General features: G+C 34.8%; 1 protein-coding gene across 2 annotated transcripts; it reads left to right on the top strand.

Moving 5' to 3' along the window:
* The first annotated feature begins 2,130 nt into the window (after window positions 1-2,130).
* LOC129739331 (E3 ubiquitin-protein ligase RING1) lies at window positions 2,131-6,759 on the top strand. Of its 2 annotated transcripts, none has more exons than XM_055730743.1 (4): window positions 2,131-2,862; window positions 3,018-3,422; window positions 4,853-5,025; window positions 5,096-6,759. In XM_055730743.1, the coding sequence occupies exons 1-4, from the start codon at window positions 2,265-2,267 to the stop codon at window positions 5,138-5,140; spliced, it is 1,221 nt and encodes a 406-aa protein (XP_055586718.1). In that variant the 5' UTR covers window positions 2,131-2,264; the 3' UTR covers window positions 5,141-6,759. The 2 variants fall into 2 exon arrangements, with proteins under 2 accessions (XP_055586718.1, XP_055586717.1); XM_055730742.1 differs by having other exon boundaries at window positions 2,132-2,862; window positions 5,093-6,758.
* The last annotated feature ends 8,391 nt before the right edge of the window (window positions 6,760-15,150 follow it).

Raw genomic sequence — 15,150 nt, 5'->3', positions numbered from 1 at the left:
TCTTATCGAATCACAAAAACCATTTATTCACAGTAGGCTTTTATTCGAATTGAGCGAATAATGATGTGGACTGATTTGCGGTTGTTTTGAAATATGAATGCGGATACAACAAATATGTTTTTATTTTTCACATGAATTAGATTGTGTTAATTTATATCATTTTGATAGCACGCTTTTCTCAATTTTGAGTGATAATCCTTTCAAAACAGGTTATGCTATCTCAAAAAGAGGTAAAAAAGTTTAAGCGTGTATACGTTCTTCTCGATTGTCAAATAATCTGTCACTTAGTTTTATCACGTTTTATCATGCCTACATCCAATTTTTCAATAAAACAGTTTTTCAACTTGGCTTGAACGCTAGTTTTAAAAGCGCATTGAGCGCATTATTAAAACTGGTACCAAAGCTCTAATAAAAACAGGAAAATATGTGTTTTATTGAATCTTTAGCAATACTTTTGCAACTTTTTTACAACACTCTTAAGATAGTGTTTTATTCAAGTTTTAGCAAAACTTTCAGGGCTCTTTTAAAACACACGATAAATGAAGCATTTCCTATGTAACAATAAAACCGTTTTAAAAATTGGATGCCATCGAAAAGTCTTCATAAAACAATATTAAAACTCAAAAAAGCCAATTGGCTTGATCTGTGTTACTTGGGTGAGAGTATTGGTGAACTTATCTAAAAACTGACTTCATACTCAGGAATGAAAAAAAATATAAATTTATTATTCTTCATGTATTTTCAAGCTTTACCGTGCCCACTCCCAGAATTATTTCTCGAAGTGTAATTACTGAAATATTTCTCATCGAGAAATATCTCGGTTTTTTTTATTTTGAGAAATATCACTGACACATGATCACACTGACATCTGGTGGTGGTAAATGAAACGAAATTTAAAACGGCAGTTTCACCACTTATCACACTGACATGACACTTGAAACAGAAATTCAATCATTTTCTGTCTATTTTTTTTCGTCAGATTTTGCAGGTTCGCAATACCGACGGCAGGTGGCGAACCTGAAAATTTTGACAAAAATGTACCTGTTTAGCCCGATTTTATCGTAGAAATTGCCTGTTTGTTTTTAAGCTGGGAGGCATTTCCTAACTGGGATAGCATTTCTTCAAATCGATCGATGCGCACTCTGGAATCGACATTGCGTACTATTGGAAAAATTATCCAGAAAACGAAATCGAGTGTCCAGTCAGTATGGTCAGTGGTTTTACTAAACGAATGCTACGAATGATATTGAAAGTTTTCAGGATTAAACGATTCACGATTTTCCGACCCAGTTATCGCCCATGGTGCTGCTGCAGCTCCTAGCGTTCGAATATCCCCTGTAGTTAATAAAACGGATTCATTATTTTCTGTTTAGAAAACAGCAGAAGGCAGGAATACTTACATCCGCAAACGATTTTTGCACGTTTTGGTTGAAAAAAAAACTACAAACATATCGACTGCCATGCATGCCAAGAAGAAGAATAAGAAAATGACAGTTCGAAATATTTCGGTTCTAATTTATATGCGCTGGGACATTTCTCGTTGAGAAATGTTTCAAGTGCATTAAAAATCAATAAGTCGATACATATATTTTAGACACTGCGGCAATTACTCACATAGAAATAACGTGATGATTAAATAAAAATTATTTTTATATTTTATTCATTTCTGAGTGCAGAGCGATTCCGTCCGTTTTTCGAGCGAAACTAGTTTGCCTCTAGTGCAATGGGCGATAGGAACGCTCGCAATCCCGATATACGATTTCTCGTGTGTTAAACAGAGAGAGCAATAGCCTTCACTCCAATTCCACTCCGATTAGCAGTCATTCTTATGGAAATCTGTGTAAGAGTAAAGAGCAAGCTTTATTTTTTTTAGCAGGCCCAATCCCAATAAATGAGCACGATGACAGCAGTTAGAGCGAACCTAGGTTACCTCCGGGTAAAAAAAAACACGGTATAAATAAATGAACGGTGAAATTTTTCATCTATCAAATTTCTTATCGGGTAGTTATTTTAGGAACCGTGCGATCAGACATTTTTGCGTTGGACATTTTTCTGGTATGGGTATTATAGGTATGGGTATATGGCTGCGTATTGTTAGGGCGAACGGACTTCACTGTAAAAATCGATCAACAAATTTGACAATATAAAAAGCACAAGAGAGCGAATGCTCAGTTTGAATCAGGATTGTTTCGAAGTTTGATGTGTGATGCAGGAAAGTAGATAAATATAACTATTTAAAAAAATATTTTCAAAAGTTGCTGAAAATGGCTTCAATGGAACCGCTGCAGAATAAAACCTGGGATTTATCCCTTTACGAGTTAAACCGTACACCACAAGAGGCGATCACTGATAACACCGAGATAGCCGTGTCGCCTCGCAGTTTACACAGTGAACTAATGTGTCCCATTTGCTTGGATATGCTGAAGAAAACAATGACCACGAAAGAGTGTTTGCATCGATTTTGTTCCGATTGCATTATTACGGCCTTAAGATCCGGTAATAAAGAGTGCCCCACATGTCGCAAAAAGTTGGTATCCAAACGCTCGCTCCGACCGGATCCGAACTTTGATTTGCTGATATCGAAGATTTATCCTAGCCGAGACGAATATGAAGCCCATCAGGAGCGGGTTCTGGCTCAATTCAACCAAAGCCACTCACAACAAGCACTCATGCATTCCATCAACGAAGGTATCAAGCTACAATCCCAAGCCCGACCGAATCGCAAACAAAAAAGTGAAAACGACTTGACCGCTTCTTCGGCGGCAGTCACAGCTGCTGCCACGAGTAACACTGCAAATGCCGGTATTCCGTTGGCAGCATCCGGAACCGCCCTTTCGAGTGCATCGTCACAGCCTGCAACAGGTAAAGCCAAAACTCTTATGTAGCTTATAGCAGCCCCACGCGAATTCATTAGCAGAAAATTGAATGCATACAGATATTTTTTTGTATTTGGGCTTTTAAATCAACACATTCAAAAAACTAAATTTTATTGATATTAATAAGGGCACTTTTTTTAGTTCACTCCAATGGAAATGTCCCCGAAGGTGGCATCAACAGGGAAGGCTCATCGAACAACCAAATCGGCGAAATGAATAGACAGCCCTCGAACCCACCATCAGTCAGAAGTACGCCATCGCCGGTTCCGTCAAATGTCAGCTCCGCCAGCAAGGCCAAACGAGCGCGATCGGTTCTTACGTCTGAGAAATCGGAAGAATCCGAAAGCAACAGCGAAATGGACGGACGGACGGAAGAAAATGATTCAAATTTGGATACGGAAGGTGAGGGAAACTCCGAACATGGCAGCGACGAGATCGAGCTCGTATTCAAACCTCATCCAACCGAGATGGCCGGAGACAATCCACTTCTGAAGGCGCTTAAGGAAAACTCGGTGCGCTACATCAAAACGACTTCCAATGCAACAGGTGACAATTTCAGTTCCATTTCATTATAATATGTTTATTTCTGAATTTTTCACAAATCTTTAAAATAAGCAGGAATTTTGATATTTGGTTAGAGATGTGTTTGATAGTAATTGCTATCAAAATATATTCTTCGTCTGAATCAAAGCAATCGAAAGATTTCCTTTAATTCAACCACGGTGTAAGAAAATCAAATACCGGTATTTCAATAGCTACTTACTATCTTTTCCAGTGAGCGTTTTCGATTGATAATTAATCTAAAACATCGATTGCTTTGATTCGGTTGAATTATTCAATCAAGTAGGCTCACAATGCATATAAGAGTAAAAACATTCCCTGTGTTATATTCCAATGAAACAGTTTAAAATATATTTCGGGTAACAGGCACATTGCAAATTCTAGTACCATCAAGAAGCCATTTACCGCCCAGATACCATTTACCTTCCGATATCACCGTTTAATGTGAATTTTGAGATCCCCAAAAATTTCACGTCAATTTTGTGTTGGCATCAAAGTTCTAACATTTCACTGAAAAAACCACACTTAATTATGCTAACGGTAGCCAGAAATAAAATATTTTGGTTTTCGTTTCCGGACAAATGATCAAATTCGAGGCCTGTTAGCCAAATAAGCATTCCTGTGCTCCTAGTGCATAAAGGATTTTTGTAGCCCATATTTGACCTGAAATCGCCTTGAAACGATTTTTCTATTTTCATAAAACAGATTTGCATTGGAAAATTTTCGATTTTTTCAATAGTTGTTTTTTTAAGAGTTCAGTGATGATATGTAAACAAAAGTGTTGTTTCCTATTAACCGCTCACACACACCGGCGCAGAATAAGCACGAATTTCTTTGTATTTTTCGCATGTGATGCTTCAAATGTGTAAGTTATAAAAAAAATTTCAACTTGATTAGGATAAAAAATGATGTTTTATCGCTAAAAGTAACCAGTCACTTGAGCCTGTTTGCCAAGAATCATCACTTTGTCATTTGTTACACTGTGGTAAAAATTGAACTAAATTTGCGGGAAAAATTTCACAAAATGCATCTTCTCAAGATCCAAAATAAAGTTTTGCCTACTGCTTGAATTCAATTTCCTTCTTGTGGTACAGTTTTTCCTAGAAAAAATAATATCGTTCTGGAAGTCGAGTGGGCGCTATTAGGGCCCGTTAAACATCTGTATGTTTAGTTAGTTATTTTGTAAAGTATACGTTATTAGCATTCCACTATTATTTTTTTTAATTGATAGTAGGAAAATTTTGAAATGTACTGGAGAAGAAAGTGAATAAAAATTTGTTATCTTTTTTTTATTAAACATGTTAAAAGTTGAAAACCCGCTTAACTGGGCAGTAGATAGCGACTTGATGGTACATATGTTTGGAATTCTTGGTTGGAACTAGCCATTAATCGCTACTTTCCTTCGTTATTTTCAGTTGATCATTTGAGCAAATATTTGGCAATGCGGCTGACTCTAGATTTGGAAACGGAACTCCCGGAAGCGTATCGATTGGTCAATTTCTGTATTTACATAGCCCCACAACCATCCCAGTTGGTTGTTCTTAGCGGCAATCAAACGTTGTCCCAAGTGAACGAAAAATTTTGGAAGGTAAGCTTGAACAGTTTAATGTCTAATTATGGAAGAAATACTGAATTTTTAATCCTTCTAAATTTAGCAGGTCAACAAACCCCTCGAAATGTACTACTCGTGGAAGAAATCCTAGGGAAGCGCCTAGCAGTCCAAGCGTAGTGGTTGACGGCAGAGATAGCGGTTGATTAGGACCCAACAAAAATCCGTTTTTGTAACGGATTTGATGCATCGATCTGATAAATGGAAGGTCTCGAGTATCGGTGCACTGCATTGAAGTCTATCTTTGGCATATTGTTTAACTCTTGCACTGCCGCTGCCGGCAAGTCTGTCCCATATGCAAAAACAACGGAACGAGAAAATCGCCCAATGTGTTTTTGCTTTGGAAGTTATTGATGCAGAGGAGAAAATAATGATGGGACAGCCTTGCGAGTATATTTCGCATACGTATTAAATGTACCCGCAAAGCTGTCCCATATTTGGGTTTTCTTTTGTCAGTTGACCATTTGATTCTTTCTATCTGCGCTGTATTATTCACTTTACTTGTTGTTTACTGATGAAAATGAGTTTGAAATGATGTTTATGACATATTTATATAAAGATAACGTAAGTGATAAACTTAGAATTGAGTAGGTCTAAAATAAAATGAATAACAACGTTCCATGGATAAAACAACCTGTACCTTCATCTTTTGGAAAGTTTATCGGTAGATTATCTTTTTAGAAAAACTATAAATACCTACATATTAAATAAATGCTGAATCAGAAACAGCGAAGCATCTTGGCTGCAAATATTTAATGAGAAGAATCAATACAATATGACTTACGCGTGTGCTACCAGGTAAGCGTATTTTGGTTCACAGATTTTATAAAAGTCCAAGCAGCAAGTAAAAGCATGAAAAACACCTAAAAAAATAAGGCTTTGTAGCTGACTATTTTTCATGTTTTACAACAAACAATTCAATAAACCTCATGCGAAATAAAAAAAAAACAGTTTGGTGGAATTTACCCATTAGGCTAAACTTAGCTTGTAAAAATTATGGAAATTGTTATTTTTGACTTTGCTGCACTGTTTTATCTAGTCTAACTTTCGTAATTTCAATGAATGCTTATTTCGTCGCACACATTGTATGAATATTTGTAAAATTAACGTAAATTAGAGGAGCAATTTTAAAGCATTCTGTTAAAATAGACATATGGGACAGCTTTGCGGGTATATTTCATATGGGACAGACATGACTTGATATTTTTTCATATACGTTGAGAACAAAGTTATGAAAGTTTTTAGCCTAATTGAAGAACTCTCTGTTTTTGAGCGATTTTTGAGATAAACTGAAAAATGGCGAAAATGCATATGGGACAGTCTTACGAATAGCAGCAGTACAGTGTTGAATAAATTTGATTTAGCACAATCAATAGCGAGGGTATATGTAATATTTGAGTGTTATTTTATCGATAATATTATTTGAGAACTATTCACAATTACCAGCAGTAAATACAACAGATACAGAAATATATGTATATAAATTTACAAATCCAAGTTCAATAAAAAAATCTAAATAGTCAACACAGGATCAACATTTAAACTTATTATTTGATATTCTTCCCATAATGAATCTAAAAAACACCGTAAGGCTCCGATGCAGTGCACCGAACGAGTTATTTAATTTTTTAGAGTTAATGTGCTTTGATGTAAATTTTCTATTTTTCCCTTATGTATTACTTATGTATTATGTAGTTTGATTAAAAAGGTCGTGAAAGGCTCTCAAAACAAATATGCGTTTTAATTTGTCCGGGTATGTTTGACTCGCGAACTTTTTCCTGTACTTTCAAATTTTCAAATTTTTCCACTCCGTGGGGGGTTTGTTCAATAAAAAAAATTATTATTCACTTAATAGCTTAAAATTAAAAAAAATCGGTTCGCCAAACTAAAACTACATCAGTTTGCAACTCCCAGGACCGAATTTAATGTAGTATCAAATTGACACTCAAAGTGCTGATTAGGGTAATGAAACCTGATGCGGATGAGGGTTAAACAACTCAAATTCAGTCAATCTTATAAATTTCTTATCAATACATTATTTTTAATTAAGTTAAAATAAAACATAAAAAAGTGACAAAAAACATTGTTTTTGGAATGTTGCAAAAACGAACGATTTAGCATGAGTGATGGCAAGATCGAATGTTGCCAAAATCGATCGGGGTCTGTATATAGAATTGAAAATTTAGAAATAAAAATAATATTTATAGTATTGAATCAAATTCAAATTGAAAATTTTTTATTTAGAATCTTGAATTTAGAATTTTATTTTTGAGTTAGGATGATATATTATAGGGTAAAAACTCTATAAATTGAATACCATTTTTAAGATTCAGCGAATTTGTAATCCACAAAAAATTATGAAAGGTTTTTAAGCTAAAATTTTGATAGCGCTGCTTAAGCTTGCTCCACAGCTTCGAATCGATATGATTTTTAAGCGGAAATATGTTTAAAAACCATCATTTAAGTCTTTTTACTCAAAATTGTTTTTGTTCCAATAATTGAACACGATGATTCAATATTGAACAGTCAGTGTTTCAATTATTGAACAGGTAAAAGTTTGAAATCAATGTGTACATTTCGGGGTATTTTTTGTAATAGAATACATTGCAGGGGCAATTCGGGTTGAGCTCCCAAGCAACCAAAAGTCTCATATCTACTTAAACTCGTGCCTCCAAAGTTCAAATTTCGCTGAACAAAGGTTCCAAAGGGAATTGGTACCGAATTTTCTCGAATGTGAGCATGAAAGTTACAAAAGGTTCCTCAAATAGCCTTCTATGGACTTGAAGTTCCAAAAAGTTCCTCAAATAGCTTTTTTGGTGACATGTCAATCGCATCCACACAGTATAAAAGTAACAAATTAGGTCTCAAATAGCCTTCTGTGAATTTCAAGTTCCAAGAAGTTCATCAAATAGCTTTTTTTGAGACATGTCCGCCATTTCATGAATATGAAATGTGAACGAACATCACAAAAGGGCATATAATAAATAAATCATTTTTGGAGCTTGGAAATTGTTGAAATGTATAATTTATTTTTAAACTTACCACGAACTTAGCACACATAGAAAGTCAGTTGAAGCAATTCATTAACTAAATATCAAGATAAACTAAAGAATTTGTATAATTTTATGGTTAACAGTTGTAAACATGGAATTCCATTTTTTTTAAACTGATATTATTTTAACCGATGATTGATGTAGGGTAACGGACTTATTTTGGACCGGGTACATATTTTGGACCACCTTTCAACTTTTTTCCAATATTTCCCTCATAAATCTTTTTAATCATTAAAATTTTGAACACATCAAGTTAAAGCTACTTCTTATGATTCTAATCATATCTAACATTCTATCCAATTATGAAAGTAAAGGAGAGAAAATTGAAAATAAAGTTTTGACTTTTCACAGTTGGACCGGATCGAGCCCATTTCAGGAAAACGTGCCATTATTGGAGTCAATTTTCAAGAAGTTTTCTGTATAGCTGTAATGAGTTTAACAACTACAAATATGTTCACAGCTATGAAAAAACACTTGAAAACTAGTTTGCAAGCTCGAAGAACCAAAAAATCATGTTTTGATAGCATTTTGACCCATGTCGAAAATAGGTCCTACCTAATTCCTTAGAGACTTATTTTGGACCACTCAACATAAACTGGGTATTTTACTTGCTATTAAATGCTTATAAACGTAATAAGACAATATAGGACGATATGGAAAGAATTTTGTACACTTTAAAATATTATTATTCAATAGATTGGAATTTTGGAATTATTTTATTCAATCAACTCGCTAAAGCTGCCCAAACCCGCCTTTAGACGGGGTTCACTTCAATTGGCATAAAACCAAGCCAATCATTGTTTAAACTTACTTTTTAATCTAACAATCCACATTAATGGCAACTGTTTGATAGCAGTTGTCAAAAGCTACAGCTTAAAGAAGATTAGAAACATGAAAAAAGTGGACATGCACTAATTTTTTATTGAGTCATTTTTTATGCTTCATGAAAAATTATAGACAGTTTGGTCCAAAAGTTACAACCATCCAGAGTTGCTTTTTTAGAAAAAAAAACCTTGTTAGATAGAAGAGACGAAATATAAACCCCGTCTAAGCGAAAGGTTGGGAAAGAACGAGAACAAATCGGCAAATATATAACGAGTAATAATTTATGTAAAATTGAAATATCTCAAATAACAGAAGAACAATTTTAAAAAATATCAAAAATTTATTCAAATATAGTTATGAGATAGTCTTGATATGTTTCAAAACTTAAGAATAAATTGCTAAAATGTTCAAAAATTAAAAGCGATTGAGTACTAAGAATCTTATAATTCAGCCCCTGTGGTTATGAAATTTTTGAAGAAGAAAAAGTGTTAAAAAATCTACTTCGACGATCATTTTAATCATAAAACAAAAGTTGTTTTAATGATAAAACTAAACTTTCGTGAATTTATCAGCTAAAAAAATCTGGCTTTTAGATGTTTAAAAAGATCGAATTTTTCTCGAATATTTTTTTTTTTTTTTTAATCTATATATTCCACAGAACTGATCCAAACCAAATCCACTAAGGTTTAGGAAGTTAAAATGCATGAATTGATGTCACGGAGTTGATGATGTCATACTTTCTTGTATTATCATTGGGTTGCCTGAAGGAGATTGCGTTCTAAAAATTGATCCTAAACATAAGCCAACTGACCAGTATTTAGCTCTACAGAACAAATTTCGTCGAGATGGCAGCGTGCTGTCGAAATTTTCAAAACATATGAAAAACACTATATAACAAAGGAGTTTTTCTGTTTTTACTCTCATTAGTTTTCGATGTTTTAAAGCATAAGAAGTTAAGGAAAAATGGTTGTAGTAAGAAATATTCAATAAACAAGTGTGCCTAAATAGAGGCTGGGAAAAGTTGAAGAAAGTTAGTTCAGGAATGAATTAACGTGAACAAACCAAACTTGACTACAAGAATAACAGCAGAAAAGATGACCGGATTATTCGCATAATTGCGCATCGGTCGCTGTCGTAAATTTAGCAAAATTGAAAAAAAAACAGATTTATTCTAGGGGTGGTCCAAAATAGGTCCAAAGGGTGGTCCAAAATAAAAACCTGGCGGTCCAAAATACCGACCAGTGTAATTACCGAAAAAACGAGTTTTTAGGCTTAAATCTTGTTATATTACAACAAACCACGATATGTTTCGAATGAAAAAGCCTTGATCTTCGTAATGAACGGATAAAGCAGTAAAAAATTGTAACATGTACTTTTTTATTTCAGAAAATAGCATAGCCACTTCCCAAAGCGGTCCAAAATAGGTCCGTTACCCTATATGCCATTTCGTAATTTTTCTTAGTAATAATCAACATGCGTCTTTGCTGCTGGCTGCTGGTTGCCCTTGCGGGTATTCTAGGCAGCTTATGACCACTTCGAATTTTAACTGCCGGCATGGCAACATCTAGGCGTGGCGTCTATCATGGCGTGTTTGGCTATCATCTCGGAGTTCAAATCTGGTACCAGGACTAATTTTTTCCATTAGGTTGTAGATTGTAGGCATGTATCGAACAAAGTTAAAAACAAAGCAATTAAGTAAGATTGAGGGAGTTGATGGGAGGAATAAAGATGGATGTCGAGAAACCTGCAGCACCACATGGACTGGTGGTGACCAAAGTAGGAGAGGAGAGGAGATTTTTTTTTTGCTGATTAAACGTTTACTTGTGGGCTGAATAGAAGGCCGTTCAAATGTGTAATGGAACTTCAAAGTATCAATAAGAACTTAAATTTTGGGCTGAATAAAACGAACTTCAGAACATTGATTATGCTGATTAAGCTGTGTTCGACCTTTTAAACGAGACTTTTGGTTGCTTGGGCTAGCAACCAAGAAACAATTTGTTTATATTTCCAATTACCCAACCGCTGTTTGTTCAATAATTGGTACATGCATTTCCTTATGAAACGGGTATTCCTGATTAACTATGTGCTGAATGTTCTTATTCGAACACAAGTTATAATAAAATCATAACAAAACCCAACGTTGACGAGCGCGGGAGTCGTAAGGAACAAATTTAGCCGAAAAACAAACACTCAGCTTAATCTTCTACCGGAAACATTCGCCAATACAATCGCGATTGCAATCGTTTGGTGATTGTGTTTGTCAATTATTTGCGAATTAATTCACCCAACGAACGTGGTGGTGAAAATAAAAAGCAATCCAATTTTCTGAGGTGAATGTGTTCGGTTCGTTCACCCGAAACTTGTCAAAGTTCATTCGTTCGGGATTTCCAATCGATTGCTCGGATCCGAACAATAATTAAGCGTTCGACTGGTCACATTCGCATCGCCGATGCTACCGTCGTAAAAGAAGCGGCGTTTGGGAATCAATAGCGTTCATGCTGATGAATGATTTTTTCCATCCTTGCTTATATCTTGACGCTCCCTAGTAGTCGAATGGTTAGCCTCCTTGACTTACATGTTAGAAGGCGTGGGATCAAATCTCTGCTCGTTTGATGAACTTGTTGTCAATTTGCGATCGCCTCCGTAATTTATTTAGCGATTACTGGCTATTGCTGCTGAGCAAATGGCTACTTAATGGCTCAATTCGACGCAACTCGGAACAGTTGATCAAGCGGTATGGATATGGGTTATATCCAAACAATTATTTTAGTTCAGCTGATAGATCTTGGTTTCTGCTTTCTAATGATGATTTGAAAATTTTTTTAGAGAAAATCCTCATAACTATAGAGCTGTTTTACAAAAGAAAGAATTCTGATCTTGAGCGGAACCAAATATGATCTTGAGTGGAAACATTTTGTACTATCAACATATCTAATAGATCTCAATCCTATTCTTTGTGTAATTTCGAAAAGTTTAATTAAATGCCATCTGTAAAGATTTTCAAGTTAAAAAAGTTAATTTTTTTACGTTACTTAAACTTAACCTTTCAAAGTTCAAAATATACGTTCAATTTATTTCTTACTTCAAGAAAGATATAAAATTTTAACTGCGATTTGCTGAAACTTTCTTTGAAAAAAAAAAACGATTCTCTAATTCTAATTTCAGTTTTTTTTCTCCAAAATTTAGTGTATATTGCATTTTTGAAAGTGCGCGTTTAGGGTCATATTTACCTGAACAACTTGTGAAGGTAAAGGGAAAGTCAGTTATACAAAAGTATGCTTTAAATGAAAGATTTTGCAAAAAGAACTGTACTTTGCTCTAAACAACTCATTCATAAAGTTAAGTTTATCATGAATTCCAGATTCTTATGAATTACGATAAAATTTATTAATAATAATATTTAAATTATGGAACATTAGGTATTTAGCTCAGTTAATAAAACAATTATTTCCTAAACCGATTTCCATGAGTTTGAGCTCGAGTGTAAACATCGACGACAAGTAAATCGGATAGGTGATTCTAATTCTGAAAATATGACTTTACCTTTACTGGCTTCATAAGTTTTCGAATTATGTCAAAAAAATTATGAAAGCCTTCCTCCTCCTTCCCGTCTCCCCCTAAAGAAAAGAATCAAAAAACATTTATTGAGCCCAAAAAAAAAATTAACTTTTTTTTTACACTGCGACATCAATTACATTAATTTTTGGTTCTATTCGTACTTAATTTAACATTTTTTCTGTCCCTAAATCCGACATAATAAAAATACAATGTAGGGGTAAAAACTGCGTGCGAGACATAAGGCATAAGGCTGGGGTCGCTACCGTACGTAATTTATTGATATTTTGATGAAAAACTCGTTACAAAAAACCCGAATACTGCATTTTTATGAGTTTTCAGTTCGCAATCAGCATACACAGCATTTTTTTGTGCTAAACGTTTAGTTTATTTATCCGTAAAATACTTCAACCAGAAAAATAAAAATAAACTCATTGTAAGATCGTAGCCAAATAGACCTTTGATGTGCCTAAACGTCAAACTATTTTTATCACTTTATGAGACGATCTATCTGATGATGCTCCCACCCCGAAATAAGCGACCGTTGCGGAGAGGCGCAACGTCATCTCATCCGTCGTCAGTAGCTAGCTACACAAATCCAGCAATTGCGTGGTTACCTATTTGATGATCGATTGAATGAAGATGTCGAACGAACCTCGAATGGGACGGGCCACGCGCGAGTTGATCGCGAGGATGATGATGGGTCCCCGAAGTCGAGTGCCACGAGATGTGAAGCGATTGGGAAGCGCTCTTTAAGGAAAACATAAAATCTAGCCGAATTCTATAGAGCTTTCGTTTTTTTCTCTCCTTATCAATAGATTCGTGATGCTTTCTACATTTTCAACCATTAATTAAACAAAATGCCGCCCTTTAATGGCGCTTTCTGCTGCCAGACTGAATGAAGTTGTTTGGACAGATTGGACATGTGTTTTTATGCATCTCCGATCAACGGGAAAAACTGATTTTACCATCCGGACAAGCTATTTGAAAAGTGAGGTGGCAGATTTCGGGCGCTCGTGTTTTGTGGTGTCATAAATTCGGGGACGACGACGGTTATGATGACACTCTTGATACGTACGATGGGGTCCAATCTTCGAAGGTTGGTTGATATAAATTTTACGACTTTACAACATGCTCGCCAATGGACCTCTTAAGTGTATGGAAATGCAAGGTTATATTGAAGCATGATTGAGAATACTTTATTCAAATTGAAAATTTAGAATTTAAGCAGAGATTCAAGATGAAAAGGTCCATTGCCAAATTTGGTCCAGATCGGACCACGGGAAGGGGTCGCTCAGCCAGCTTGAAGTTTGTACGGCATTTTGAAACATTTTGTTCGGAGGGAACATTTTGGTTGAGTTATGATTAAATACAATTTTTGTTCTACGAAAAACTTTATAGATGAGTAAAAATTTGATATGTGATGATATGCTTCTAAATAAATTCTACCCGCTCATTTTCAACATCTTTCATTTCATCTAACCTTCTATCTAACTATATAAAAAGTTGAAGAGGTTGTATTTGAGACACGACCGCATAGTTAACGTAGAATTACGAAAGTCGGTTTTGTGTCAATATTTTTTTGAAAAATTTGTACGTATACAGCTCAAAACATATATATGAATGAAGACGAAAGTATACATAAACTGTGTGTCCAATGTCAATGCCGACAGTTTTCGTATTGAATTTGCTGCTCAAATTAAGCTGTGTCGGTTCAATATAAATTATTTATAACGGTCAAAAACTATACAGTTGCATACCCAAAGGCGAAATAAAAATACGGGTAAGCGGTGTCTATCAAAACTCAATATTATGTCGCTAAGGTGCATTGCGCCCGATACTTATGCAACCAATGCGAGAATCATGCGAGCTTTGTATCAAACGCTTGAGATAAAAGCTTACAGTGACAGTGCAGTGCTGGTAATTAACTAGTTTTTTAATTGAGGAATTTTGTTATTTGGAATAAATTTTTAAAGCCATTTTTTTCATTTTCATTGATTGGAAACAAAAAACTAAGCTGAAGAAAGACAAAAATTTAAACATTCTTTTATTTTATTAAAACATTTCTGTATCCCAAAATATAAAAAAATATTTTAATAAATCAACACTTGACACAAGCTAACTTTGATTTATATTCTTGGACCAGTTCAATAAAAAGATGCACATTAGATGTCCATATTCCACGCGTGAGCAATGCATGTAAACATAGAAGGTTTTGAAAGTATATATAACTTTGAATACCTATGGATAGTTTCAAAGCAACTTATTCGTCAATGATTTTGCAAATGCATTTTAATTTATTTGCAATAACTACTCGAAAGGAAAATTTTACATTCAAAACATGAAAGGTATACTAAAAATTAAAAAAAAAATCCTACTTTTTTCAAGTATAACACCTGGCACCGCTGCCTTTCATCCATATGCTTAACTCAGTGCAAAAGAGAAACGAGTTTTCTGGAAGCTCCGCCTTATGCGTTTCTCTCAGTATCAAGTTGCCTATTCACATTCCCGCATAGCAATCGCTAGCAGAAAGGTGCAATGAATTGACACTTCGGATCCGATTTATTTATCTCAAATAATTAAACCGGCCCTTTTCAGGGCCAATCGATACGGAAAGAATGAAGTCTGTCTTTCTATTTTTGAAAATGGGTTTTGGGGAAAAACGGATGTC

The sequence above is a fragment of the Uranotaenia lowii genome, chromosome 1 (genome assembly GCF_029784155.1).
Source record: "Uranotaenia lowii strain MFRU-FL chromosome 1, ASM2978415v1, whole genome shotgun sequence".
Lineage (NCBI taxonomy): Eukaryota > Metazoa > Arthropoda > Insecta > Diptera > Culicidae > Uranotaenia > Uranotaenia lowii.
This window is presented reverse-complemented; position numbering and strand designations above follow the sequence as displayed.